The sequence below is a fragment of the Oreochromis niloticus genome, linkage group LG7 (genome assembly GCF_001858045.2).
Source record: "Oreochromis niloticus isolate F11D_XX linkage group LG7, O_niloticus_UMD_NMBU, whole genome shotgun sequence".
NCBI classification, from domain to species: domain Eukaryota; kingdom Metazoa; phylum Chordata; class Actinopteri; order Cichliformes; family Cichlidae; genus Oreochromis; species Oreochromis niloticus.
The window spans coordinates 41,425,926-41,452,745 of NC_031972.2; the positions used below are offsets into that span (position 1 = coordinate 41,425,926).

Genomic DNA, 26,820 nt, shown 5'->3' on the forward strand with positions numbered 1-26,820 from the left:
AATACTTCCTGATCAAGGCAGGAATATTATCTATTAATATGTTTGTTTGTTTTTTATACCAATGAATCCTTTAGCATATGATAATGCTTAAATGCTTTTTGAGGTTTTTATGAGGGTGGGGGATGAAAACCCCCCCCAACTCAATTTAGACTTCCATCCATCCATTCGCTTCCGCTTATCCTTTTCAGGGTCGCGGGGGCGCTGGAGCCTATCCCAGCTGTCATAGGGCGAGAGGCGGGGTACACCCTGGACAGGTCGCCAGTCTGTCGCAGGGCCAACACACAGGGACAGACAACCATTCACACTCACATTCACTCGCACATTCACACCTAGTGACAATTTCGATTATCCAATTAACCTATCCCCACAAGCTGCATGTCTTTGGACGGTGGGAGGAAGCCGGAGTACCTGGAGGGAACCCACGCAAACACGGGGAGAACATGCAAACTCCACACAGAAAGACCCCGGCCTGATGGTGGAATTGAACTCAGGACCTTCTTGCTGTGCGGCAACAGTGCTAACCACTGTGCCTCAATTTAGACTTGAAAAGTTATTTTATAACAAATATGAAATCTTACCAGGTACTTGTTAGCCACTGGTGGTGCCCACTCATAGGTGACAGTCTTCATTGGTACATCTTTAGGAACTGGCACTACGTTGGCTGATGTGGCACTGACAGTGACTGGCACTTTGCTAGCCCTGACTGGTGTGGCACTGGCTGGTACAGGCTGAACCCGAGCCTGACCCTGAACCCCAGTGGCTGCCGAACCTGCAGAGGCTCCAGCTGAGGGTACAGAACCAGCTGTGGCAGACGGGGACAGAGAACCAGCTGTGGCAGACGGGGACAGAGAACCAGCTGTGGCAGACGGGGACACAGAACCAGCTGCGGCAGACGGGGACACAGAACCAGCTGCGGCAGACGGGGACACAGAGCCGGCTCTGGCAGAAGGGGGAACAACAGTAGAGGTCGCACTGGGTGATACCGTGTAAGCAGTGGCAGGGCTGGGCAAAGTGATGGTCACCATGTTGCCCTGGTAGCTGGGGATCCCATCCGTCTTCAGCTTGGCGATGAGCCCGGTGTACTTGGTGTCCTCAAACAGCTTGCCCACCTTCTTGTTCTCCTCTGAGTTCATCGCCACATCATGCTCTGTGATGCCACATTTGCAGTTTCGGCATATCTTTCTGCAAAGAAGAATTTAACAAAATGTTCAGGACTTAGACTTTTTAAACATTGATACTAATAAATTACCATTGCTTTATTCAAACTAAACAAGCAATGTCTCAGTTTTTCTAACTACATATTCTTCTGTATAGCCGGTATATTTGATAAATTTGAATAAATCCTCACTTCATTCACCTCCCTATATTTTTAGAATATTAAATAAAACTCCTACGCCATTATACCAACACAATAAGTTCTGTGTTAAAACTGAACTACCAGCATTTTTATCATGCCTCAACACATCTTTCGATATAACTATGACATAATTTGTAACTAGAAGGCATGCTCCAGCCCAAACAGGCCTTCAGAATTTTAGTGGAATAGGCAATACTTTCAGTTGAATAACGCCAGTTTAATGTGTAATATGAGAGTATTTATATTAAGATGTCATTGGGCCACTTTTAAATGGCAGATGCAGATGTCTTTCTAAGCCCTTATTTTGTTCATAGGTAACCAGATGAGAGCTCTGTAACACAGAAATAGAAAAATATCTTCTCTTTTCTTTATGTTTTTTAACTTCATTTTAAAACTGATGTAGAAAAATAACTTCTCAACTTTGGGATAAATAACATATATTAAAGAAAATGAAAGGCATTTTCATCAGTGTTGCAAAAAAAAAAAAAAAAAAGTGTGTCAGAGGACTGCGGTAATACTACAAGCAGTGAAATGACTTACAATAGAGTTTTGTTTTGTTTTAGATTATGTTTACCTAGCTTGATTGTTTAAGGCCCATTAACTTTATATTTACAAAAACACTGTATAACTATAATAAATGATTATGACAGGCTCTACAATCAAAACTAACTTGTGGCTTTAGAGGGCAGGTGACAACCTTTAATTATAGCGTCTTCATAGAATTATGATCAAAACTTTCCCTGAAAATTCAGCCCCGGCCTCATTAGACTAAATTCACTGGCCTATGTTTCCACCACTGCTATCAAATTTATTCACAATGAGCGAATGGGACGTGGAACTCTGTACCCAAACACAAACATGAGAAGTGTCTATTCTCAAGAACAGCATGTTCCCATTAGGCCGATGGCTCCTGCTGCTATAGGAATCCTTTTAATTAAGCAAGCTGGGAAGTTGGCAGACTGGGTCAATGAGTGAAATGTTGTTGTCATGCAGAATAAGCATGCTTTTCTAAATGACTGTTCTGATTCATAATCGTATTCAACATTACTGAGTTGAGTTTTAAAATATATAGTGATATATTTTTACATAAGCTACAGGAGGAAAGTAAATATTTTATATAAATATAGCTTAATATTGCATCATATTTTTTTGCAAAGAGTCTGCATTTCTCCTCTTACTACAATTACCATCTCATGCAGCTCCATCTCTATTTACTGCCCTCCTGCACCGCAAGCTCAGCAATAAACTAAGGTTCAAAGTTAAGCTCTGAGTAAATATTATAATTATAAGTATGGCAACAGTTGACAAAGAGTATGTCATTTCTACTGTATAAGTCAAACAAAGAAAGAAACTGCTCATTTCAAAGCCACCAATCTCCTTTGACTAAAACAGTAGATTCCACATTGCAAAGAATAGTTTCTGGAGTTTTTGGTGTGCCGATGTGTTTTAACATGTTAGTTTGGATCTGAGAGAATTTAATAAATGCCAAAGTAAACCAACAACAAAAATAATCAGCAAGTTCTTTGATGTTGTGAGGTAAAAATGTTTTGTCAAAGAACTTTGGCAGCTTTTACAAGAGCAATGCTGCTTTCTTTGGTTTCCAACAGCAGATAAAGCACCGAAAATGTTGTAAACATGGGATACAGCTAAAGCAGTAATTATTTCTTGTACATGACAAAAATTTGCTGACCATGTCCACACCAGTGCTTATCTTCACCACAGGCTCTTACTCCTGTCTGTTAGCAGGCGTGTCACCTACCATCCACTATAAATAATATGTTGCCTGCAGTTCAGAATGTTGAACAACTCCATTTCAAAGGAAATATATTATCCTTCAATGCAAGAAAAGCGTTGCAGAAGTCAAACACTAATTATCAGAATTATTATTATCAGAAAGAGATATACAAGAGATATACTCCTGCTAAGTTTCCTGAAAATGGCAGCCTACTGCCTAAGACATCTTACCCATTGCATGAAAATAAGGAGGTATATTTGGTTTATTTTCATTCAGTCCAAAAACCACTAGAATATGGTGTTTATTGACCGAATCTTACTAAATACTATTTTTTGTTTGTTTATTTTTGTTAAACTAAAGTTGTATTGAAGAGTTCACAGCTTTGCTCAAGACAACAGTGACTCACTCTTTAATCAGCAGTGTGGACACAGGAAGCATAGAAAAGGAAACTTGTGAAACTGTGATGATGTGCAGAGAAACTGTTCAAACCTCCAGAAATGCAGCTCAAAGCCCTCACACTTGTCCTTGCATTTCAAACAGGCGGCTCCAGCACCAAACTCATGGCCAAGCGTCACCTGTAAATAAAGCACACAAAGGAAATGACACATACTGTCAGAGTTTTGTTTTCTGTTGAGCAGAACACAGTATTTAAATAAGGAAAAAGGTTTATGATGATACTCATGGGAGAAGAATCAGAATAAGCTTCACTGGTTAAGTATATGTATACATACAAGGAATTGGGCCCTGTTTATTTATTTATTTATTTATTTATTTATTATGTAATTAACAGGATAGACAAACAGACAATAGCAACATGACACAGACAATAACATGTTTAACATATTTATATTTGCATTGTTGCAAAGAGAGAGTGCAAAGATGTTAGAACAACTTGTGAAATGAGTAAGAAACAAATAAGTGCCTACTTATATGGAAATGTGACAGTATATTATATGTACATTGATAGATAAAGTACATAGATAGAACAAAACAGCAAATACAGCATGATTTGTTCAGTAGCAGGTATGGTGATTTAGTAGAGGTACTATGGCCTGGTTGTTTTGGTGTACAGTGCTCTTTAATGCCTATCAGAGGGGAGGAGTTGGAACCCGTTGTGTCCAGGGTATGATGTTTGTCTGATTCTGGATTTGTCCTGAAATCCTGAATGGAGAGAAAATCTGAGCCAATTTTTTTTCTGCAGTCCCAATTGTCCGTTGTAGTCTGTTTATATCCTGTTTGCAATACTTCAGTCTGTTCTTTGCACATCCATCACTGTATAGTTTCGATCCGCCACCAGAGTAGATTTTGATCAACAGTGCCTGAGGCAGACTGAACTTCCTGAGCTAACACAGGAAGGACATCCTCTGTTGGGCCTTTTTGATCATTTTGTCTATGTTGGACGCCCACTTCAGGTCTTGGTAGACTGTACATCCCAATACAGAGGGATTCCTACTAAAGACAGAGCATGAGAGTACATGTGCAGCTTAAACGAGATTTACTGATGTTTTGCTACTTTGTAGTACCACCATAAATCATGTTGGAACAACTTAATTTGGGCTTTTTAACATCTCCCAGGGGAAGCAAGTCTCACTCTGGAAATTGTTGCAAGTTTAACTTTTAAACAGCAGTAACTGTCTGCCTGCATTCCTCAGCAGAGAATGTCTTTTTGGGTCAAAAACATCTCTTGACAGCAGGGTGCCTGATGGGATCCCACCAGCCTCTTAGTGTTATTGAATAGTTGCCTATATATGGTCACAAACCATCCTAATGGCTTAAGGTGGACATGAGTGAGAAATGCAGACAGACAGTGGCTCCTGTTTAAGAGTGAAGCTTTGATGCCAGACTTTTAACATTCACCACGATTTCCAGAGTGAGACGTTTGTCCTCTGGGAGATGTTAAGAAACCCAATTATAAGTTGTTCCAGCGTGGTTTGTGGTGATCCTAGAAAGTACCAAACACATCAGTAAATCTTAGTTAAACTGTAAGACGTACTCGCCTGCTGTGTCTTTTGCAATGTGCAGCTTAAACAGAACTTTAGGAGTAGCTTGGATTAGCCTGTCACAGGGAAGTAAAGATGAGAGTTTCTGTGTAATTAAGAATGATTCTTTTTGGGTAGGACTGTGTATGATTTTACTTGCATTTTAATACTGATGCAGAAATGATACTATATTAGTGGAAGGCAGTGTTGTCTAAATAAAAAGTTTGACCTGAATTATGAAAAAGTAAACAAGATTACAAAGTTGTGCAGGCATCTATTGCCAACTTCCAGTCCTTGATTCTCAGGGGGTTTCAGATGGTACTACAAAGTTGTGCAGGCTCTTGCAGATGTTCTGTCATGTCACACCTTAACAACAAAGTACTTGAACTTTGAGACAAAACGACAAATTATTTAAAGTGTCATTTTACAGCACCAACTAAAACATCATTTTCAACTTCGCAAGTGCAAACGTTTATTGGTATGCTTTAAGGGCGGACAGGCTAAGTGGTCGAAAGCCTAAATATTTATCTCAAGCATGGGGAAGACGACTGTTTTTGGCAGAGCTCATTCAGCATGTATGTATGTTTCCCTGGAAGGCAGCTGCACCATCTGGATTCACACTTCAAGTTAATCAATGACTTTGTTTCATGACTAAGCCTGTGGGGTGATTCATTTTGGTGACAACACTTTTGCTACAAGCCAGTTTAGACACAAAGTCTATTCAGGTCCAGTGATTCAGTTCATGAGTCACTTTACTTGAGAAGGGCAGAGCTGCAGGCCAGTGGCTAGGAAAGTAGTCGCTTTAGCTGGAGCTGACCAGCTCCTTTCAGAGGCTGGACACAGTTTCTGTAACATCATGAAGATGATGTAAAACATGTAAAACACATATTTTTTAAAAGAATGTTCAGTTACTTACATGTATGCATCTTGTGTCAAAGAAGTATCAGTCAAACCACCCTTAAAATTTATGAACAACTTCTTCTATTTTTAAGGCAAACTTTCCTCTGTAAAGGTGGAATACGGTCATAAAACATATTACTATTGTTCAGTTCACTTACTGTTGTTTTAGACAAAGATTTAATTGGTCTCATGACTCACTGGCTTGAACTGAAATTCAGTTCATAACACTGTAATCATTGCAGGATTTAAACAAATAGAGAAATCCTTTGGTCTGGTTCTATTTCGACCACAAAGTCATATGAAAGCTTTAATGATGGTTTAGGTGTTTAGGTAAGAAATAAACCTAGCCAGACCTCCACAGACTTCTAAGAGTCAGCAGAATGGCAGTGCTGTACACCGCAACCCTATAGTCACAGCCTATTACCTCAGACGTTCTGTTAAGTAGAATGCAGCACCTTAATTGAGTATAATATCACCTAAACACAATGGTAATGTTTCCTGAACAAGCGCAACACAGATCACAGCAGCATCTCTGTGAACTTGCAGCCACTAGCAGACAGAAACCCTGCAGCTGTGGCAGGCTGATCTCCCCCAGGGATTACAGGCAGATGTCAGACTGTCTGTCTGGGTTATCCAGCTGCTCAGACCTATTTAAGCAGAGGATTCCTTCATCTTCACTGAAACAGTTCGTCCCTGTAAAATTCTCTCTTAGTCAATTTTTCAGACTGAAGCTGAAAGCTCTGAAATTTGTATACAAAAGATTATTAATGCAGGAAAAATGTAAACCATATTTTTACAAGTGGCTGAAGACATTAATATTGCAGCTTAATAACTCATACAAAACGAACCACCAGTCTGTGTAACCACCTTTACTGCTGCCAAATCTCTTCAGGTCTGTGCAAGGACCCCCAAAGCTCAAGTTAACTTAGTAGCATAAGTTAACAGTACAGTACCAATGTTTTTGCACCATGCCACCAAAACACAATCCCTGTTTGTGTACAAACTTGTCAATAACCATAATAAATAACAACAACAACAATAATAATCCATATAGTTTGATTCTGGTAACTACAAAAGCTTTAACGAATGTTAAAATGCATTTTTCTTTTTCTAAACTACTTAAGAGGTTATAATAGCTTCTGTGGAAAATGCTGACTGGCTGATATTCATGTGTATTCACTACATAAACCTGGATTTCTCGAACAGAATTATTTATACAGATTATCTATGGACCATAAGTAAACTAAGCAGAAGGGGTGCATAAGAGGAATCTAATGAATGCGAACAGCGAGTATCTACAGTGGCCCCTGATGAGGAATGAATGACTATTCACTAGACAAAGCGTGTACTGTAAAAGGGTTTCCTGCCTGTCCTGACTCTTAACTTTTGTCTTCTCCCTTGGATGGCCAAACTCCATTTAAAAAACATTAGATTTTGAAGCATCTGGCTTAGAGTCTCAAGTGTATTATGAGTGACATGAGCCTTAATATTCCTGAAACCCTGCTGACAGTTCAATACTCAATTCGGCAGCTGTAACGGCAACATTTACTTATGGACAAATTAACTATCACACCTGGTTTGCATTTTACTGTCACGGTGATTTGTTCCACTTAATAGAGAGCTGAGGACGCTGAGCAACGCGGATTAATACAGTAACAAAACCCTGAACAAGGGGGACGACTTTGTACGTAAAATGGGTCCGTTAATGGGTCAAGCTGTTCCGCTATTAAGTTACAGAGGTTGGGGGTTTGGTTGATACGCAGAGTGAGACTTTGTCCCATTTCAAACGCAGTTTCTTACATAGGAACTTATTCTGAAAGGGAAGTAACTAAAAAGGGCGCGACCCACGTTTCCCAAGTTTGTAAACCGATCGACTAGAGTTTGTTCCAGCAATATCAACTACTCAAGGATGTAAAAAAAAAAAAAAGCTTATTTAAGCGAAGTAAGTAGATTTTTAATTGAAAAAATAAATAAATAAATAAAGACAATTAATATCTCGAAATTAAAACCGAAACTTAAACTCTAAAATAACCTACAGTACTGTAACTTTTCTGCCACCTGTCCCTTGCTCTGCACACCTTAAGGGCGTTCCCCGGACTGTGCGAGATATCCACGAAGAACACGGGGGCAAAGCTTACCTTCTTTAGCTCCTTCTCTATTTCCATTTTTGTGTTCAACGTTTTCGCTTTCCAGACGTGCTTCTCGTAAAAAAAAACCTGTCAAATCCAAACACAGGCAACAGGAAGAATGCGCCGGAAAAATGTAAAACAAATCCTGCTGTCCTCACTGAATTCTCTTTGGGGGTCCTGCTTCTACTCCGCACAGGTGGTAATTTCGCCGGAATCAAGTCGATAGTTTCCGTTTGGGCATTTCAAAATAAAACATGCACATTGCCCACTAATGAGTCGGGTCTTATTTGTGTCGGTATGATGAAATATTCAAATACTTGTGCATGTATTTTCAAAATCTATGTGTGCATTTGTAGGTGAGAATTTACAAATTGACTTTTTTGTTTTAAACTACAGGGGCGCCTCCAGGATTTTTTCATAGGGGTGGCCACTAAAAATACTGGGTCGGCACCAGTGTTGGTCAAGTTACTTGAAAAAAGTAATCAGTTACTAATTACTGATTACTTCCCCCAAAAAGTAATCCCGTTACTTTACTGATTACTTATTTTCAAAAGTAATTAATTACTTAGTTACTTAGTTACTTAGTTACTTTTTAAAAACACGATTTACAACCTGAATAGGTGATAAAGCGATAGATCTTTCAGCCCAATTCTACTTTTGCTGCATAATTCATCATACAAAATGTAATCAAATGGAAAAGTCTCTTTTTAAAACTTGTTTTATTAGTTTTAATCTTTTAACTTTATGCATCAAGCAAAAATTAAATTATATGCAACATTCTCTGACTGGAAGAAATTTGTTTAACATTTAAACCTATTTTCTGCACATTTCAGCACATAAAATAAAATATTTTTTTGTGTTTACACTCACTCTTTCAAATAGATGCAAGTAAAACACAGCAGAAAATAAATAAAATCAAAGACTAGCGGTCCTGTTGCTCTATTTTCACCTGTAAAGCAGGACTGGGGTAGGTGGAGGTTTACCCTGGTGCAGGTGTGCTGCAGCGGTCAGTGGAAGAATCCGCGAGTTTCTCTGTGAATTTCACATTACGTTGTAGTACACTCGGTGCTTGCTTGGAAGTTTAGGGGTTTTTCCGCTGTAAAAAGAAGTTTTCTTCCCACGCACAACGGACGCTAATGTTTTTGTCACTTTTTATGGACTCAAACTCAAAATAAGGTCAGTACTTCCACGCTTTAAACGCTGCATGCTACACTCTGTCCCGCACTCGATATATTATGATCTGCAGACAGCTGTTGTCACGAACGTCGCACTCGCTTACGTCACTGTCATGAGACGTTCTCGCAAAAAATCACGGTTTTAGTAACGCAGTAACGCAGCGTTCCTACGTGAAAGTAACGGTAATCTAATTACCGTTTTTGCAATAGTAATCCCTTACATTACTCGTTACTTGAAAAAGGTAATCAGATTACAGTAACGCGTTACAAGTAACGCGTTACTGCCCATCTCTGGTCGGCACATGCCAGAGTGAAGGGGGTGATGACGGGAAATCGTGAGGGACATACAGAATGACACAATATGAGTAATAAAAATTGTATATGCAGGAATTAATAAGAAGTGAATGTTTCAGCTCATTGTAGAGTGTCTTCCTCTCTCTTGCGCTCATGTTTATTAAAATTATTATCTAATTTTGGGGGGTTGCCAGTGCTGGTGTGAAGTAAGCAGCGTCATCCATTCGCTAGTTTTCCATGTGAAAATATTAAGCTGTGATCTGAAGTTTTAAAATTAGCCTGGGGATCTGTGTTTTTAGACAAACAAATCAAACTGTCACTGCGCTCAACTGCTGAAGTGACAGTTACATCCTAATGAATTAATGACACATTCAGATAATTATTTAACAATATATTTATTTTATATATTTATTTCATTCTGGCACTCCTGGCACTCCAGAGCAACAACGAAGTAAAACCAAATAAAGCGGTCTCAGAAAAGACTTTAAAAGGAAAACGCAACAAAAATATTTACTTTTACAGACTTATGAGGCTGCTTCATCACAGAACCCAAGATAGTGAAAATGAGGTATTGGACAAATAATAATTGGTTCTGTTCACTACGGCTATTTTGGCATGAAATAATAAACATGGGCACAGCAATCACATTAATTAAGCAAAACAGAGTTTTTATTGTAAACACCTGTAAACACTTGGGTATGCTTATTATTGGTCAAAATCAGTATGACTATCAATTTATAATCCTCAAAGACATATGAAAGGTACACTGTGATGGAAAGACCTGCTTTAACTATCTTACTTGGAGCCTGGTGTTAACTAGTTACGACACTGCAGTTTCTTAATCTTTTTCAACAATTTGGGCTCTTTTACTATGAAAAAAACACTTTCATTACTTCCGGACTTGCCTCATCTCTTCTTTCTTTCCTTTCTAGCTTGACTTTACTTTCACTCAGGAGGTCCCGTACACTTTTCATTGATGTTTGAACAGGGCGGGACTTCCGGTTTGACAGATTTTTCGTCTTAACCAATAAGAGTACAAAAACGAGGCACTGGAGGACAGGGTAGCCAACCAGGAAACAACAGGGGCGTGTCTTTACCTAACAAAGGATGTGAGTGTATTTGACACATTCAACCTGCTGCAGTTGCGGTTTTTCCCCCGAACCTTTTTTCCCCTCCTTCGATCCTCATTATTATGTGTAAATACATTCTAAATGATTAAATTATCTAATTATACACTAATAACGGTGTGAGAATTTGTGACGAGAGAAGATAAGACAAGAAAAATCATTTTTCATCACATATAACAACTGAAATAATCTTAGGACACGTTGTCCACAGACTTACAGCTGGTCCGTGTTGTGAACTGATGTTTGTGGTTTGAACCAAAACAGCTTCATTTTTGACTCAGTGACAGGAAACAATAGTCGTTATCAACTTCCTGTGTGTATGTTTAGTGGAAGCAGCACTGTCACACCCGGCCAGTTGATCTGTCATGTTAGCTGTTAAAGAACCGCGTTTTAATCCAGCTTTTTCGCCGATGCGCTCATTCACTGTGATGTCTGATCTATGCTTTCTGGTATGCCTGTAAACTCTCAGGCAACTGTTTTAGTGGATTTCGTCATTCAATCTGCTGTATCCAAACCCTAATAAAATCGCATCATGTCCGAAGAACCTGCACAATGCGGTTAAATATGTGACTCCAAGATGGGAAGTGGGTCACTTAAAAGTGACCCTGAACCAGAATACACCAACTATAATACTTTTTAAAAATCACACACACAAAATGAGAGAGTAACTAAAGTTAAAAAGTTCAAACGAGTGTGCCCCACCGTTCACCCTACGGATAACTGTGTGGATGCATGGAAGGAGTACATGATGCATGGAAGGGGTGGGGGGTAATACATACTCCCCACCCCAACATACAAGAATAAGGAAGCTGTACACTCTAAAAGTGCTGCATCACTGTGGCCTCAACAGAATTTACACTCTTTTGTATAGTTCACATTTCATGTACTTATTATCTCTCTAAACTAGGGGATAAGTTCAGCTCAAGGAAACTTTAACAGAGACATGGATCAAAGATACTGCCTGCTTTGTTTTTGTAAGTCTCTGTGAATTCTGCAGATGCTTTTTACTGTTTATTTTTCCTCTGTGCTGAGCTTATCAGCTTGGTTGCATAAGAAAAACTTCTAGATAGCAGACAGAAGACAGCCAATGGAGAGAGATGGCATTAGTGAGTAACGTTATTTTGTTACCTTGTAAATTTCCTTTCAATTCTTAAATTCCCAAGTATGTGCTAGATATCTTTTAAATCAGGCAATAAGAAGCAATCCAAGATGCTAGAATGCTGGAATTTTAAAGGCATTTCAAATTACTAAATGTCTTAGCTGTTCAATACTTACTCCTCAATAGGTCAACATTCCCAAGAACTACATCCACTAAAGGTGACCATTGTAAGAGAAGAAAACAAGACAAAAGCTGGGTATTGATGCCCAGCATATTAAAAAGTGATTTTGATGCCTGCCGTCTTCACAGGGAAAATTCATCTAACATTTGGTAGGTGTCTTTTTTTAAAAGCCTCGCACCTGCTAAAATGCCAGATGTAAAGTTTTTGTAGCATTACAAAACAAGTTATCTCATGTCTGGAAATATTTTTACTGACATGCAGGGTTCACAGTGCATGTGTCCAGGCAGCTGGTTTGAATTTAGCTCATTGATGCAGTCCATCTGTAGAGCTGCTCCACCAGTAAGAGAGAGGAAGCTCAGGACACTGCTATAGCGCCTAATACATATACAGTACAGTATATACAGTATTTAAGCCAGCCAGTTAATAACAGCTAATAGTGGATTATGATTTATTAATGTTTCATTGTTTTTTTCCTCCAGATAATCTGTCTATTTCACATAAAGTACCGTTTTTGTTTTTCAAACAATAAAATGGGGAAAAGCAATGAGGACGCAGTGACTAAATACGGTTGAATAAATATATTATTCAACAATAAAGTCATAAATAAATACATTCTCATAGCAAAAATAAAGCCATATATACTGATGATGATATCTTAGTGATTGATGAAATCAATTTTTGCCAGTTTATATCATAAACACCCACAGGTTAAATAAATCTGTGGAAACAGCTATAATTGCTCCATCAAAAGTTAGGAAAATGTGCTGAGCATCACCTCTTGGGTTCATTTATAAACATACTTTATATCTTATTTGCATATTATGAACAAAACCAGAGCATAAATAGGCCATGCAGGAAACTGAACAGGAAGTTAAATAAGCACACTGACCGTATGCAGTGTGTGCACATAGTTCCCAGCTATTGCATGACAACAATACATCTTATCTTATTTCCCAAATATCCTTTTAAAATCTCTTCATGGAAAGTGTGACAGTTTTTTTTAATCTTTAAGCAACTTATACATCGACTGAGCCATCAAACAAAATTGCTGACTATTTGCTATTTGCTTTTCTTATAATGACTTGCTTTTTAAACTGTAGAGGCTGGTGAGAAACAGTATTTCGTTTCAGGCTGGGTAACACCATACTAAATGACAATAAACTTCTTGAGTTCTTAAGTTATATATATATATATGTGTGTGTGTGTGTGTGTGTGTGTGTGTGTGTGTATTGCTAGCATTTGTGAGAACATAAACAGTTTAAAGATGTCAGAGCCTTTTTTAAATGAGTACTTTTTATATTAGTAATAATAATAACAACAACAACAACAGCAACAACAACAACAACAATAATAATAATAATAATAAAAAGAAAGTTTACAGAGTGACAAATTTAGGCATGGAATGATTAAGTTGCGGATTTCTTTCTGGTGTTTTTTTTTTAAATCATGGGGACAATTGTGTAACAAAGTATTAAATACTTCGCTGAGCAGAATGAAGGAGGAAGTGCAGAACAGCCTAAATGTAATGTTCCCATATGAGAACCCATGTTAAAAAAAATTCAGTCAGACTGACATCAAATTTAGCACCAGTGCTTTTATTTTGTAAACTAAACATAAATTCAGTTTGTTCTAAATATATGTGTATGATGCAACTTCTGGTTCTGGTGTCTCTAGGCTGGTGTGGGAAAAGGACCAGCCGGTGACAGAGCTCTCTGAACTGTGGCAAGGTCAACCATTGGGCATATATCAGGCGGCACAGGCAGCCAGAAAAGTCTGTTTCTGGTGCAACATTCACACTGTTGGTCATGATGAGGGGGCTGCTCGTGTTCGCTGCGCTGCTTGTGGCAGTTTTTGGCAAAGTGACGTTTGAGGGGTAAGTGGACCTGTCGACTAAATCTAAGACTGTCTACTAAGTAAAGACTAAAATAAATCAGTGTTTTTGAGCAAACGTTGGCACTCTCATCAGTTTCCTTAAGAAGAGTTATGAATTAGTCAGACTTAAAGAGATCTTCCAGATGCCACAGCCAAATGTTTTACCAGGCATGGATTCTAACATTTTTATTTATTTTTTTCCTATTTTTCCTTAATGTTCTTTGTACCAGTCAGGCACAGAGCTCTGAATTAGCTGGTAGAAACGGCAAACTGTTATCCTTTGCATCTTGCCTGGTGAACTTCTTGTTTCTATCCACTGAATTGATTGAGTTGAAAAGTGAATGCTTCTACTGCTTTGGTTTGGATTTTGACCCAGGTGTCATCTATGTATCTGTAGCAGTGGCTAGCTGCTGTCTGTGTGAAAGACCAAGAGCTTTACTTTCAACTTCCTCCATGTCCTGTTTGAGCCAAAAAAAAGCATTTTTTAACTTTAAGACACTCCGGATTGGGAAGAAAAAAATAAATTCTTTGATCAGGACACACAGTTATGCATGTGTAGAGATCTGAAAACCAATTTTTCAGCCTGCAAACTAATCTCTGTGTGGATCAGAGAACAGAATTTCGGGTTTATGCTATCAGTCCCAGCAATGTGTGGAATGTCAAACAGTTCTTTTCTCAAACTGAAAAATTGTTTACAAAGGAAACACTGGCAAGCAGTCTTTTACAACTTCCAACGTTATGAAGCTAAAGGCCTCTCACTTCCTGTTATTTAAAATAGTGCTGTATGTATGTAATTTATCCCACACCTCACTGTTGCTACAGCATGAATAAAACCCTAAAATCTGAAGTCGCTTGCAGTTTTACATAGTATATACACATACATGTGAAATAGCTATGATGCAGTGCCTAGAAAACCTGGACTGTTCCTGTATCCAGTTGATGCCTGCCAATGAGAACTGATTGAGATACCTGAACTGATAACTCTGGTTTCACAATAAAGACAATGACTTTTTTCTGTCGGACCTCAGAGATAGCACAAGCAAGATAAGCTGAGTAGAAGTCTGTAAAACTTGGCTGTTTGCTGTTTACAGGCATAAAGTGCTTCGAATTGTTCCCAAGGATGAAGTCCAGCTGTCTCTTATCAAGGATCTGGAGGAAATGATGGAGTTCGAGGTAATTTATCAGCCACTAAATGGCATCACCAGCCACCACTGTTTAAAATAAACTTTAAAAAGAAGAAAGAAGAAAACAAACAAAACCACAAATTTAAAATATGCCTCAGTTTTCTAAACTGAGTAGAAACTTCTTTTTTATGCATTGGTTAATATATTTTTGTTCTTTCAGCTGGATTTTTGGAAGGGGTTGACTACTGTGTCTAACCCCGTGGATGTCAGAGTTCCCTCCCACGTTTTGAATTCAGTCAAAGATTACCTTGAGACACAGAACATTGAGTACTCCACCATGATTGAAGACCTCCAGGTAGCTTATAAGATCAGAATACACCCTGGAGTTCTTTCTGTTAATAGTTTTGCTCAGTAACTCTAATATTATAAATTCTATCATTGTGCTGCAGATGCTTCTGGATATGGAGCAGAAGGTGATGGCTGGTGCTCGTGTACCTCAGCCCCAAAACACTGATAGCTTTGACTTCGCTAACTACCACACCCTTGAAGAGGTAAGTACACAAAACTCCTCTGGCTACTGTTATCCAGTGAATAGATTGTAACTAACAGTGTATTTTCTTTCACTAGCCATGCAAAGCAGTAAGAAAAAGTAAATAAACCCTTTGAAAGTTTTTGCGAATATGCTAAATTTGTGAAGAACAACAAAGGACGTTTATTTCTAAAAGTACAGGGGCCATGCACAGTGTGTAATGTGCCTGTCAGCGCTGGAAATTAGGCGCTCAATATTTCAGTGACATTTAAACTGAATGTTAAAAGCAAGCATTTAGCATTTGCTACATCATGTCGCAATCCCCATGACATTTGAGACTAGACAGTGGTACAGAATCATGCCGCACTCAACTGATGCTTATGCATTATTGTGACTTTCATTCAGATCTACAGCTTCCAGGACTTGCTGGTGGCTGAGAACCCCAACTTTGTCAGCAAGATAGTGATTGGGCAGAGCTACGAAGGCCGTCCTCTTAATGTGCTCAAGGTAAAAAAACAAGCAAAAATACAACTGCACAACAGAGCTGAACAAACATTAAAATTGAAAAAAGCAAAACCTCCTATACTCTTCTGGCAAGAGTTTTCACTCTCATGCTGCTCTTCCTTTTTTATTTGTAATGAAGTTTGCTACTTTCCTTTCCTGTCTTGTAGTTCAGCACTGGTGGAACCAACCGTCCTGCCGTCTGGATCGACACTGGAATCCACTCCAGAGAGTGGGTCACTCAGGCCAGCGGGCTATGGTTTGCTAAGAAGGTGGGAGTTTTTTTTCATTTTCTTTAATAATATTATTAACAGTTTTTGCTTTTCTCTGTGTCTTTGCCGCTTCTCACAACTTACAGGTTGCACTGAATATTGTGTCCTCTGCTTTTCTGTCATTAGATTGTGACTGATTATGGAACGGATCCCACTCTCACCGCAATCCTCAGTCAATTGGACATCTTCCTGGAGATTGCCACCAACCCTGATGGATACGCCTTCACCCACAGCGGTGTGAGTTTTTCATATGGTCTACTGTCTGATTTGTTTTAGAGTAATTTGCTGTACAACCAAATGTCTGTTTATACACTTCATTTTACTTTTTAAATGTTTTTTTCAGGGCTTATCCCAATTAGCTTAAGCTGACAAGATGATACAGATGAACTAGTAATGGTGTATTTAGTCGGTCTTGCACAATGAATAAAATATCAAGAGTCATATAGATTAAAATATCTTTCTTTAAGCTAAGACTAACATTACTGTTTCAGAATCGTATGTGGCGTAAGACCAGGAAGCCCAATCCTGGTTCTTCTTGTGTGGGAGTTGATCCCAATAGGAACTGGGATGCTGGTTTTGGAGGTAATATTTTCCCATGCCTTTCACTTGTTTTTAAAACCTCGAACAGCCACTGTAAGAGGTAATAATGATTAGTTATATGTATATATACATATATATACATATATATATATATGTGTGTGTGTGTGTATTGCTTATAAGTCTTTCATATTTTTAGGTTCTAATGCTTAACACAGTGTCTGTTTGTCTGGTTTTCTTTATATTAATAAATAGAACCTGGTGCCAGCAGCAGCCCCTGCTCAGAAACCTATCGTGGACCCAGTGCAAACTCTGAGTCTGAGGTCAAGTCTATTGTGGACTTTGTGAAGTCTCATGCCAACATCAAGGCCTTCATCTCCATCCATTCCTACTCTCAGATGCTCATGTATCCCTATGGCTACAAAACCACTCCTGCCAATGACGCGGCAGAACTGGTATAAAAAAAAAGATCTTTCTGATTTAACTTCTTTCTTTAGAATTCTTATTTTTACGATAGTTCTTAGATCTTCTTTGGGCTCTGTCAAAAGTCATTATTAAAAAGTATGATAATATTCTTTCTACAGCACAAGGTGGCTCAAAAGGCCGTCAGTGATCTAACCTCCCTGTATGGTACCAAATACGCATACGGCAGCATCATCGATACTATCTGTAAGTTTAAGCAACACTGCATACCAATACAGACTTCTTTTACATTATTTTACTTAATAATCATCAGATATATGAATACTTCTCTTCTTTTCCTATAACTTTAATTTCTGCAAATGCAAATATAGTGGTATTAAATAGTGGTCTCAAACTCGCTTTAAATTGTAGCCATTTTTATAAAAGTAAAACGACTCAGGTACTTCAGACAGTTTTTTGGTGTTTATGAATCAACCAACCAACCACCACTCACGCACAAGTCTAAACTGTGCTAAAATTAAATGTGCAACTGGTGCAAGGTTTTTTTTTTTTTTTATTTAACCATTATTGGCTTGAAATTGAAAGCTTTTTCAGCATCTTCTTTTTTTTTCTTTTTCTTTTCTTTTTTTTTTACAGTACAGTTTCATTGTTTTAACAATGTCTGTTTTAATTTTAGACCAAGCCAGTGGTAACACCATTGACTGGACCTATGAACAGGGCATCAAGTACTCCTACACCTTTGAGCTGAGGGATGAGGGTCGCTATGGCTTCCTCCTTCCTGCATCTGAGATCATCCCCACCGCTCAGGAGACGTGGCTGGCTCTGATTTCCATCATGGATCACACCTACAAGAACCCATACTAATCTGTGTGCGTGTATAAAAGTGGAAATCCTACATTTGGGAAATGTGCCCCCATTTTTCCATCCCAAGAGTAATTCAAACCCATCACAATCAAGGGCTGTTCAAACTTTCACAAAACCAAAAGACAAATAAACACAATCCAAAATCAAAGCTGAATTTCTTTGTGATCTTTGTGATTATTCTTTGTTGATCTTGCTTGCACTGTAGCGCATTCAGGCCTCAGGAGTGTCCCAACACTGTGTGCTGGGCTGCGTGTTTCTTTTATCATTTTTCTCAGTATACAATGTGACTTTTCAGATGTTGCAAAGCGTAGCTTCAGCATCATTGCCAGCGGCTCAGCATACTGTATCGCCTTGGTCCCAGGGCACTACTGCGTAAATAGGAGAGGCAGAATTAGAAAACATACCCCACCTGTGCCAGCCAGGCTCTCCACTGCCCCCTGAACCTTCCACTCCATCTCACCCTCTGCAGCTGAGACACCACCACACACCACCATCCATCACATACAGAAGAGTATTTCATGCACTTTATGTCACTCACACAAAACTGCAGTGCCACCGTGATCATCGCAAAAAGGAAGATGAAACATTACATATATAGAGGAACTTCTGTGGTCAGCAGTTTAATTACATTTTGAGCTTTAGACAGGATATTTTCAAATTCTGAACTACGGAAACTGTTGCTTTTTTATGGCAGGCCCATGAATGCCGTCTGTTAATATATTCTGACACATGAAAGAAAGCATTTAAATACATTTATTCCCTTGATAAATTCTATTAAAGCAACAACAACAATTATTAAACATGTAACAAAAATCTATTGATTGATTTGCACATTGTTCCACATGTCAATGCACTGTAGAGGCCTTTAAAAAAGAATGCAGATCTTTCTGTTAATGTCAGAATGATTATTTAGTTAATCACTAAGTGATCGTATAGCTAGATAGCTTTTTACTGAAGAAGCTTATCTTGGGGTCTAGCTTGTCAGATATGACAAGATATGTTAGATATATTTTTTCCAGATGTTCATATGAGCAGTTTCAGGATGCTGATTATTTATTGATTAATCCACAGATTAATCAATAATAAAAAGGTAGCCCTAGAACTTCCACATAATCTATGTAGGACGTCACAAGCTGTCTGTAACAAAATAAAATGAAAAAAGCCACAGCGTTGAGTCATCTTCCTTTTTTTTCAAACTGGTCAGAATTTCACTGTGTCAAAATCCATGGTGCAATCTTTCTTGTGAGTCAGCCAAAGATAAACATATCTAACCATGGACTTGAAGAAGGCTGTGGCTTGATCACATGACCCCGCACACTTAAAAAGATGGTGTTAAACCCTGAACTGGTTGCACAATGCTGGCCACGATGAGGGAGCTCGTCGCTTTCGCTGTGCTCTTTGTGGCTGGTCTTGGAAAGGAAACATTTAATGGGTAAGTGGGCCAGCCCGAACCTCTCGCTGCTGTTGGAGTAGGGTGAAATACATGGCAATGTGTAAAAGCTGTGAGCATTAAAAGTAAAGTAAGGATGCATTCAAAAATAATGACAGCAACATTTTTTGATTTAAAGCACCCTGACTAGTCACTGCATTTACAACAGCAGCATAGTTCCTGGGTACACTTGTGCAATTTTTGTGTTTGAAAACTTTAATAGAGTACTGTAGCTATATTACATGTATATTTTTACATTTTAATGATTTAAAGTGTAATGCATGTGTAGTTTCTCTTTGATAACCTAATGCAATCAGCTGAACACTGGGAAGTCAAGAGTTCCCATTCAAAGCAGTATAGTTTTATTTAAAAAGCACCTTTCACACAAAATGTCAGCTTGAAAGAGCCTAGGACATTGGAAAACACTAACAACAACAACAAACGACAATTTTCCATAGTTCAACTTTTGAAGAAGCAAAACCCACCAAGCTTGAGAAACCATTATTCACCCTCTCTGTCCCAATTTCTTAGCAAATGCTTGAGTTGAGTAAAAAACGGTAAAACAGTGCGGTTCTCTTTTTGCAGGCATCAGGTGCTTCGACTCGTTCCAAAGACTGATGGCCATCTGTCTCTCATCAGGGACCTGCACAACATGATAGAGCTGGAGGTTATTTATCACCCATGATATCACTCTCAAGACAAATCTAAAAAAAAAAAAAAAAAATTAAAATGGAACGAACAGATTCAGTTATGTCACATGACACGCCATTTTTTATGCCGAGCCTTTTTTTCTAATAAACTGAATGCCATTCAACTCAGTTTTCGGAATAATAACTGTTTGTTTTTTTAGCTTGACATCTGGAGGGAAGTGAGAGATGTAGGTTCTCCTGTGGATATCAGAGTTCCAGGACATAAATTAAAGATTGTCAAACGTTACCTGAAGATCTACGATATACAGTTCTCCACCATGATTAAAGACTTGCAGGTAGCGTATGACACCTGGAATCAACCTGGACTAATTCATGCACCTGGATTTGAGACTGAGAGCACCTCTCTGATAGCGTTCATATAAGTATGCTACTGTCCTGCAGGTGTTGCTGGACGAGGAGCAAAAAGCAATGGAGTCTGCTTCAGCCCGTGTCCCTGAGCCCAGAAACACTGATAACTTTGACTTTTTTAGGTACCACAACCTCAGTGAGGTCAGCAAACACTTTTCCTTTTCATAAGTAAAAAGTAAAAGGATAATTACAAATATTTTGAGACAGCAACTTTTTAAAAATAATTTTTGACCTTAGTCTTGGCACTAAAGGTGATGAGTATTTATGAGTTTTTTCTTGGTTATATACAACAACATATCCAATATATTCTTAATTTAGAACTATGTCTGAGAATAACAGGTAATGGAGCCCATGTGAATTTTGAAAGGGTGATGTTGAGTGCTTATTATTCAGACTTGCAAATAACTTTGTTACTCACTTATGTTTACCACGTTTTTCTCAACATATACACTATATGGACAAAAATATTTGGTCATTTCTCTTAATGGTTGACTTCAGGCGTTTTCATTCCAACTGTGTATAAAATCAAGTGCCTAGCTATACAGTCTGCCTTTGAAACATTTGTGAGTTTGTAAAATGTCTTTCGTTCTAGATATACTCTGTTGTGATAAGTGATAATACTGTAAAGAGGAAGCATTCAGGAAGCATAACAACTCAGCCACAAAGTGGAGTCTCTGAGTGCTGAGTTACATGTACAATCTTCCCTCGCTATGACGCGGTTTACCTTTCGCGGCCTCGCTGTTTCGCAGATTTGTTTTCACTGTGCATTGTGTTCTGCGTCCTGATCGGCTGTAGACCATTGTCAATCAATCTCTTCTGTGCCGTGTCTCCTGTACAGTACAGAATGCGTTCAGCTTGTAAAATTTACAAAAATCTTCGATTGCTAGCAGTGCGACTCTGAAGTGCTGTACTGTATGTTTGTAAATTTTCTCCCCAACAAACACAATAATGTCGACGAAATGTTTTGCATGGTCAAAGGCACCGACGGTAGCACCCAGAAGGCAGAGGAAGATGCTAAATATCACACAAAAAGTTGGACTGCTGGACATGCTAAAGGAAGGTAGAAGTTACCGTATTTTTCGGATTATAAGGCGCATTAAGCGAAACAAAACAGTTAGATAAGTCAAACTTTGCTCAACTCATTTTTCTTGCTTCCTCTACTTCTGTACCATTAATTTATTAATGTTGAATTCTCTCGCAGCTGCTCTATTCCCATGTTCTGGACCTGGAAACAGGGTTTGATCTTTGGTTTCATTCTAAAATACTGGACTTATTTTTATACTAAGGTTTGAACTTTGAGAGTGTTTAAACAAGAGATAAAAGTGTGAAAATGTTCGTGCTGGTCAGAGAAAAGTGTATAAAGTGTCTAGTGAGGGGTTTTACAGCCTTAAAATATCTAATAATTGGAAAAAATAAAGTTGGCTACTTCGCGGATTTCACCTATCGCGGGTCATTTTTAGAATGTAACTCCCGCGATAAACGAGGGACCACTGTATAACAATTACCTGATGCATATGTTTTAAGACTTCACTTGTCTTTCAGATCTACTCTTTTCAGGACATGCTGGTGGCTGAGAAGCCAAACTTGGTGAGCAAGATAGTGATTGGTCAGAGCTATGAGGACCGTCCCCTTAATGTGCTCAAGGTAAACCTGCTATCGAAAAAGAACTGAATGAACATCATGGCAGTGAATGCATGCTCTTTAAAAAGAACAAGCACCCTGTAATTTCAGCAAGTACCTTTAAATTTATTAGCCTTTAGAAATGGATAGATTATTATTGTAGGGCATTTACCTTATAATATAAAACGCCTTGAGGTTGCTGTTGATGTTATTTGGCAGTATATAAATATAAATGGAATTGAATTGAATTGAATTGAATGGCTAGCTGGGTGCATGGATGGATGGATGGATGGATGGACCTCATGCTTTCCTTTCCCATGTTTTAGTTCAGCACTGGTGGAACCAACCGCCCTGCCATCTGGATTGATACTGGAATCCACTCAAGAGAATGGGTCACCCAGGCTAGCGGACTATGGTTTGCCAAGAAGGTGTTTTGGCAGTCTGGCTATTAGCATCTATAATTTTTTTGTTGTGGTTCTCTTCCAGTTCCAACAACTAACTGTAATACACTCAAAATTGTGTCCTTTTGTTGTTTTTTTATTGTTAGATTGTGACTGATTTTGGACGTGACCCTAAACTCACCGCCATCCTCAATCAGATGGACATCTTTCTGGAGATTGTGACCAACCCTGATGGCTACTTCTTCACCCACACCAATGTGAGTCTGTCATAGTTAGACTTTTCACATCACAGTTTCATTTTCAGGGAGTGACATGAATTTGCTATATTTTACAATATTATCTTCTATAAAAAATAATAATTAGAAGAAACAAACAAACAAAAACTATCTGTTTAAACCTTGTAAAGTCTAGGACATCACAATGATTCTAACCCTAACTCTAACTCTGTACTATCAGAATATGTAATATCCTATATATTTGTACAATCGCAGTGAGAGCTTGGTCTGTATTGACAGTAATACAGCAATAATTAAAAAAAAAAAAAAACAATTCCTGGCAGATATTGGACTCCAGCACTGCTGTCCTCTGTCACAGTTTTTGTTCACAATTTTTATGGACAGTTTAACTATCTTGGGATCTTATGATGTGGGGTGAAGCGGGAGGTTTATATATGAACTGGTGCAGTCTGTTGTGGTGAAGAAAGAGCTGAGCTTAAAAATGAGGCTGCCACTCTATGTTTCTACCATGGGCAGGTTTATCTTAGTGATAGGCTGAGAAGCTCAGTCATTCATGAGGTGCTCAGCTACTGTATTACCTGTCTAACACACTCCACATATATACAGGATTTTAGAATTTGCAGTTAAACAAATGAACATGTCTTTGGGTGTAAACTGGAGCAGAAATCAGCAAAAGTCAAAAGTTGAGATCATATAAATTCCACACAGGAATGTCCTTGGTGTGAGGCAACAGTCTTAACCACTGCACCATATTAGTAGATGACTGAATGGATAAAATGTATTGAAGAATTTAATATGTGTTTATTTAAAGTTAAATCAAAGCTTAACGAAAATATACCTAACAATTAAACCAATAACCCACACATATTGGGATGCTTTGATGTTTCCAGTCCCGTATGTGGCGTAAGACCAGAAAACCTAATCCCGGGTCCCGTTGTGTTGGTGTTGATCCCAACAGGAACTGGAAAGCTGGTTTTGGAGGTATATCTTTTATCTAAATATGCATCTATTCATGTTTTCATGTTACAGGTTATTGCAATTTTACTTTTACTGTGAATACATTTTAGAGAGAGGCATTCCTGATTTTCTTAGTTTTGTCTTCCTTGTCTTTTTGTACAAATTATCAGCAAATATACACGATACAAATAATGAAGTATCATAAATGATAGAGTACCAGTAAATGTTTGGACAATGCATATAATTTTTTTCTTTATTTTGATTAACAACAATGTGTTTGCAGCAAATTACAACATATAGTTCAGTATGTACTACAGTACTGTGCAACTCATTTCTTCATATTTTTGTAGGAAAGTGGGAAATAGATGCAGTGATTTATTGAACACACAATATGCTGACATACAGTGTATATGGTAAAAACAGTTTGAAGATCAATATTTGGTATGACCGCCATTACTGTTTAACACAGTATGACATTTCTTAGCCAAAGTTTCTTGTAATTTCTTTAAGTAGTCTTGAGGAATAGTTCCCCAGGGTTCCTGGTTCTATTTCTCAATGGGTTTTCAATATACCTTTCCAATTTGACCATTTCTGCTGAGGTTTTAATGAACTATGAACTGAAAGGCCAAGTGCATCTCGCATGTCCTACGTCAGGTCTTTGCTTGATTTCTTCCTGTTTCTTAAGGACATGATTTTCAGATATTGTTTATCAGAGTTTTTTTTTTAATCTTTTTTTTTTTAAAAGCCCTACCACTGATTTGAATGCTATGATGAAATTGACTTAAAAGAGGGGCTCCCTGGAAAAGGCAAAAGAATAAGGCTGACCTCTGTTGCAGAGGATAAGTTCATTAGCAATATCAGCCAGAATCGTACAATTAAAAGCACAGACCAGCTAAGATTAGAGCACACATAAGGAGTTTCCAGTTTCTTTTGTGAATCATGCCATGCAAACAAATCCCAGCTGAGGGAACCAAGTGCTGCTTAAGCTAAAAATACAAGAAAGAACATTAGGCCAATGGAAATTTGACCAAATTCTATGACCAAAGTACCAGCAGGAAACAGCACTGTGCCATGTGACCTCGCCCTTACAAAACACCTAACGTGAATCCATATGAAACTTTTTGGGATGAGATGGACCAGAGAGTAAAGGGAAAGGAGTCAAGAAGTGCATGTATTTGAACTCCTTCAAGACTGTGGGAAAAATATGTGAGATGACATTGTCATTGTTTTTTTGTTTGTTTGTTTTTTTTGGTGGGGGGGGTAGTTATTCATTTGTTTATTTAGTTAGTTAAATGGTTTTGATGTATTCAGCTTTGACCCAAACTTAGAAGTTTGTAAAGATAGTTTCTTTTTTCTGTTTTATCATCATGTGTAGGACCTGGTTCCAGTGGCAACCCCTGTTCACAGACGTATCGTGGACCCAGAGCTGAGTCTGAGTCTGAGGTCAATTCCATTGTGGAGTTTGTGAAGTCTCACAACATTAAGGCCTTCATCTCCATCCACTCCTATTCCCAATTGCTCATGTTTCCCTATGGCTACATCAGGAGTCGGATCAAGGACTATACTGAGCTGGTATAAAATAAAAAAAAATTAAAAAATCCTTAAAAACGTTTTAATGATCAAACTGGGTCTAGTACCAGTCATTTAACCTCTTAGACCTTGTGTTTGCCTGTAATGTAAAAATGTATAACATTAATTTGAAAAAGTTTGATGGTACTCTCTTGATATAGAATAACCTAGCACAAAAGGCTGTCACTGATCTGGCGTCCCTGTATGGTACTTCCTACAAGTTTGGCAGCATCATCAACGCCATCTGTAAGTGTCTGCAAAACATCTTAAAAGGGAGACGTGTTTGACCACACTGAGTATTTATGTTTTTTTCTTGCTCACTTTTCTTCTTACATGACTGGTGAAAGTTGGAAAACACTTACCAATCAAAACTACTGCTATCAAAATCAAAAAGACATTAATTGTAAATTAATTAGTTAGATATTGAAAACTAGCGACTTATTAATGGTGCTATCAAAAAATCCCTGTTTTGTACTTATGGTATAACTGCTTGTTTATAGACCAAGCCAGTGGTGGGAGCATTGACTGGACCTACAGCCAGGGAATCAAGTACTCGTACACCTTTGAGCTGAGAGACACCGGCCATTATGGCTTCCTCCTCCCTGCAACTCAGATCATCCCCACTGCTCAGGAGACTTGGCTGGCTCTGATGACTATCATGGATCACACCCTCAAGAACCCATACTGATCTGTGTACAAATATTACCACTTAAGCATCATCTTCAAAACTAAAATCACTGTTGTTATATTCAGTGGATTATTAGACATTGTGAAAGTTACAAAGAAATAAATGATCATGCATTGAAATTGGTACTTCCATGTATTATGATTTAATTCACAGTCTATTGCACAAATATTTATGCAAGATTTATCTTTTTTCATTTTTTTTTACAATTACTAAAGGCACTATTGAAACTTTTTTAAACTGCATTTTACATTTACAGTGGTATGAAAAAGTGTTTTTCTTATTTTTTGTATGTTTGTCACACTTTATTGTTTCAGATCATCAAACAAATTTAAAAATTAGACAAAGTTAACACATGTAAAGACAAAATGCAATTTCTAAATGAAGGTGTTTATTATTAAGGGGGAAAAAAATGAAAATCCACATGGTCATATCCTTTGAACTCGAGTATATCACTAAGGCTGATTACTCGGTCATTCTCAACAACGCTAGGGGTATATCCTATTTTAAACTTGGGATTTCCAGGCCATACTTGGCACAGATGTTCGTGCATATTATGCACGCAACTTGGTTATGGAGGTCCATGTATGTCCTTCCTGCTAGCATGTTGCACCCTGCTGTTATGTGCTGAATTGTCTCCGGGCCATTGTTGCACAACCTGCACCCGGGGTCTTGGCCGATGTGGTAGAGCACAGACTCTATTCATCTTGTGCTATAGACTTTGTTCCTGTGCTGCCATGATTAGTGCCTCTGTGTTGTCTTTCAGT

General features: G+C 38.3%; 3 protein-coding genes across 3 annotated transcripts in view; 2 read left to right on the forward strand and 1 right to left on the reverse strand.

The window, feature by feature from the left end:
• The window catches only part of tes (testis derived transcript (3 LIM domains)), a 13,889-nt gene extending 5,553 nt beyond the window's left edge, over positions 1–8,336 (reverse strand). The window contains exons 1-3 of the mRNA XM_005454184.4: positions 8,110–8,336; positions 3,582–3,667; positions 579–1,182 (exon numbers count right to left, since the gene is read on the reverse strand). Of these exons, the coding sequence (XP_005454241.2) occupies positions 579–1,182; positions 3,582–3,667; positions 8,110–8,136 (717 nt within the window). The 5' untranslated portion in view covers positions 8,137–8,336. The remainder of the gene's footprint in view (positions 1–578; positions 1,183–3,581; positions 3,668–8,109) is intronic.
• A 5,354-nt stretch (positions 8,337–13,690) lies between these two features.
• On the forward strand, positions 13,691–18,252 carry cpa5 (carboxypeptidase A5). Its single transcript, XM_003449162.5, has 11 exons — positions 13,691–13,849; positions 14,940–15,021; positions 15,193–15,327; positions 15,422–15,523; positions 15,907–16,008; positions 16,173–16,274; positions 16,401–16,511; positions 16,766–16,856; positions 17,067–17,266; positions 17,396–17,480; positions 17,911–18,252. Exons 1-11 carry the CDS (start codon positions 13,782–13,784, stop codon positions 18,096–18,098), a joined length of 1,266 nt encoding a protein of 421 aa, XP_003449210.1. The 5' UTR covers positions 13,691–13,781; the 3' UTR covers positions 18,099–18,252.
• A 1,123-nt stretch (positions 18,253–19,375) lies between these two features.
• On the forward strand, positions 19,376–26,181 carry LOC100708903 (carboxypeptidase A1). The gene is made up of 11 exons (XM_003449163.5): positions 19,376–19,530; positions 20,113–20,194; positions 20,378–20,512; positions 20,619–20,726; positions 22,128–22,229; positions 22,532–22,633; positions 22,753–22,863; positions 23,733–23,823; positions 25,175–25,371; positions 25,530–25,614; positions 25,869–26,181. The coding sequence occupies exons 1-11, from the start codon at positions 19,454–19,456 to the stop codon at positions 26,054–26,056; spliced, it is 1,278 nt and encodes a 425-aa protein (XP_003449211.2). The 5' UTR covers positions 19,376–19,453; the 3' UTR covers positions 26,057–26,181.
• The last annotated feature ends 639 nt before the right edge of the window (positions 26,182–26,820 follow it).

Excerpts from the sequence above, each read along its gene's own strand:
- cpa5 (XM_003449162.5), top strand. The coding sequence starts at position 13,782 with ATGATGAGGGGGCTGCTCGTGTTCGCTGCGCTGCTTGTGGCAGTTTTT. Across the intron at positions 15,328-15,421 it reads CCATGATTGAAGACCTCCAG|ATGCTTCTGGATATGGAGCA; the intron begins GTAGCTTATAAG and ends ATTGTGCTGCAG. Across the intron at positions 16,009-16,172 it reads GTCCTCTTAATGTGCTCAAG|TTCAGCACTGGTGGAACCAA; the intron begins GTAAAAAAACAA and ends CCTGTCTTGTAG.
- LOC100708903 (XM_003449163.5), top strand. The coding sequence starts at position 19,454 with ATGCTGGCCACGATGAGGGAGCTCGTCGCTTTCGCTGTGCTCTTTGTG. Across the intron at positions 20,513-20,618 it reads CCATGATTAAAGACTTGCAG|GTGTTGCTGGACGAGGAGCA; the intron begins GTAGCGTATGAC and ends ACTGTCCTGCAG. Across the intron at positions 22,634-22,752 it reads GACTATGGTTTGCCAAGAAG|ATTGTGACTGATTTTGGACG; the intron begins GTGTTTTGGCAG and ends TTTTATTGTTAG.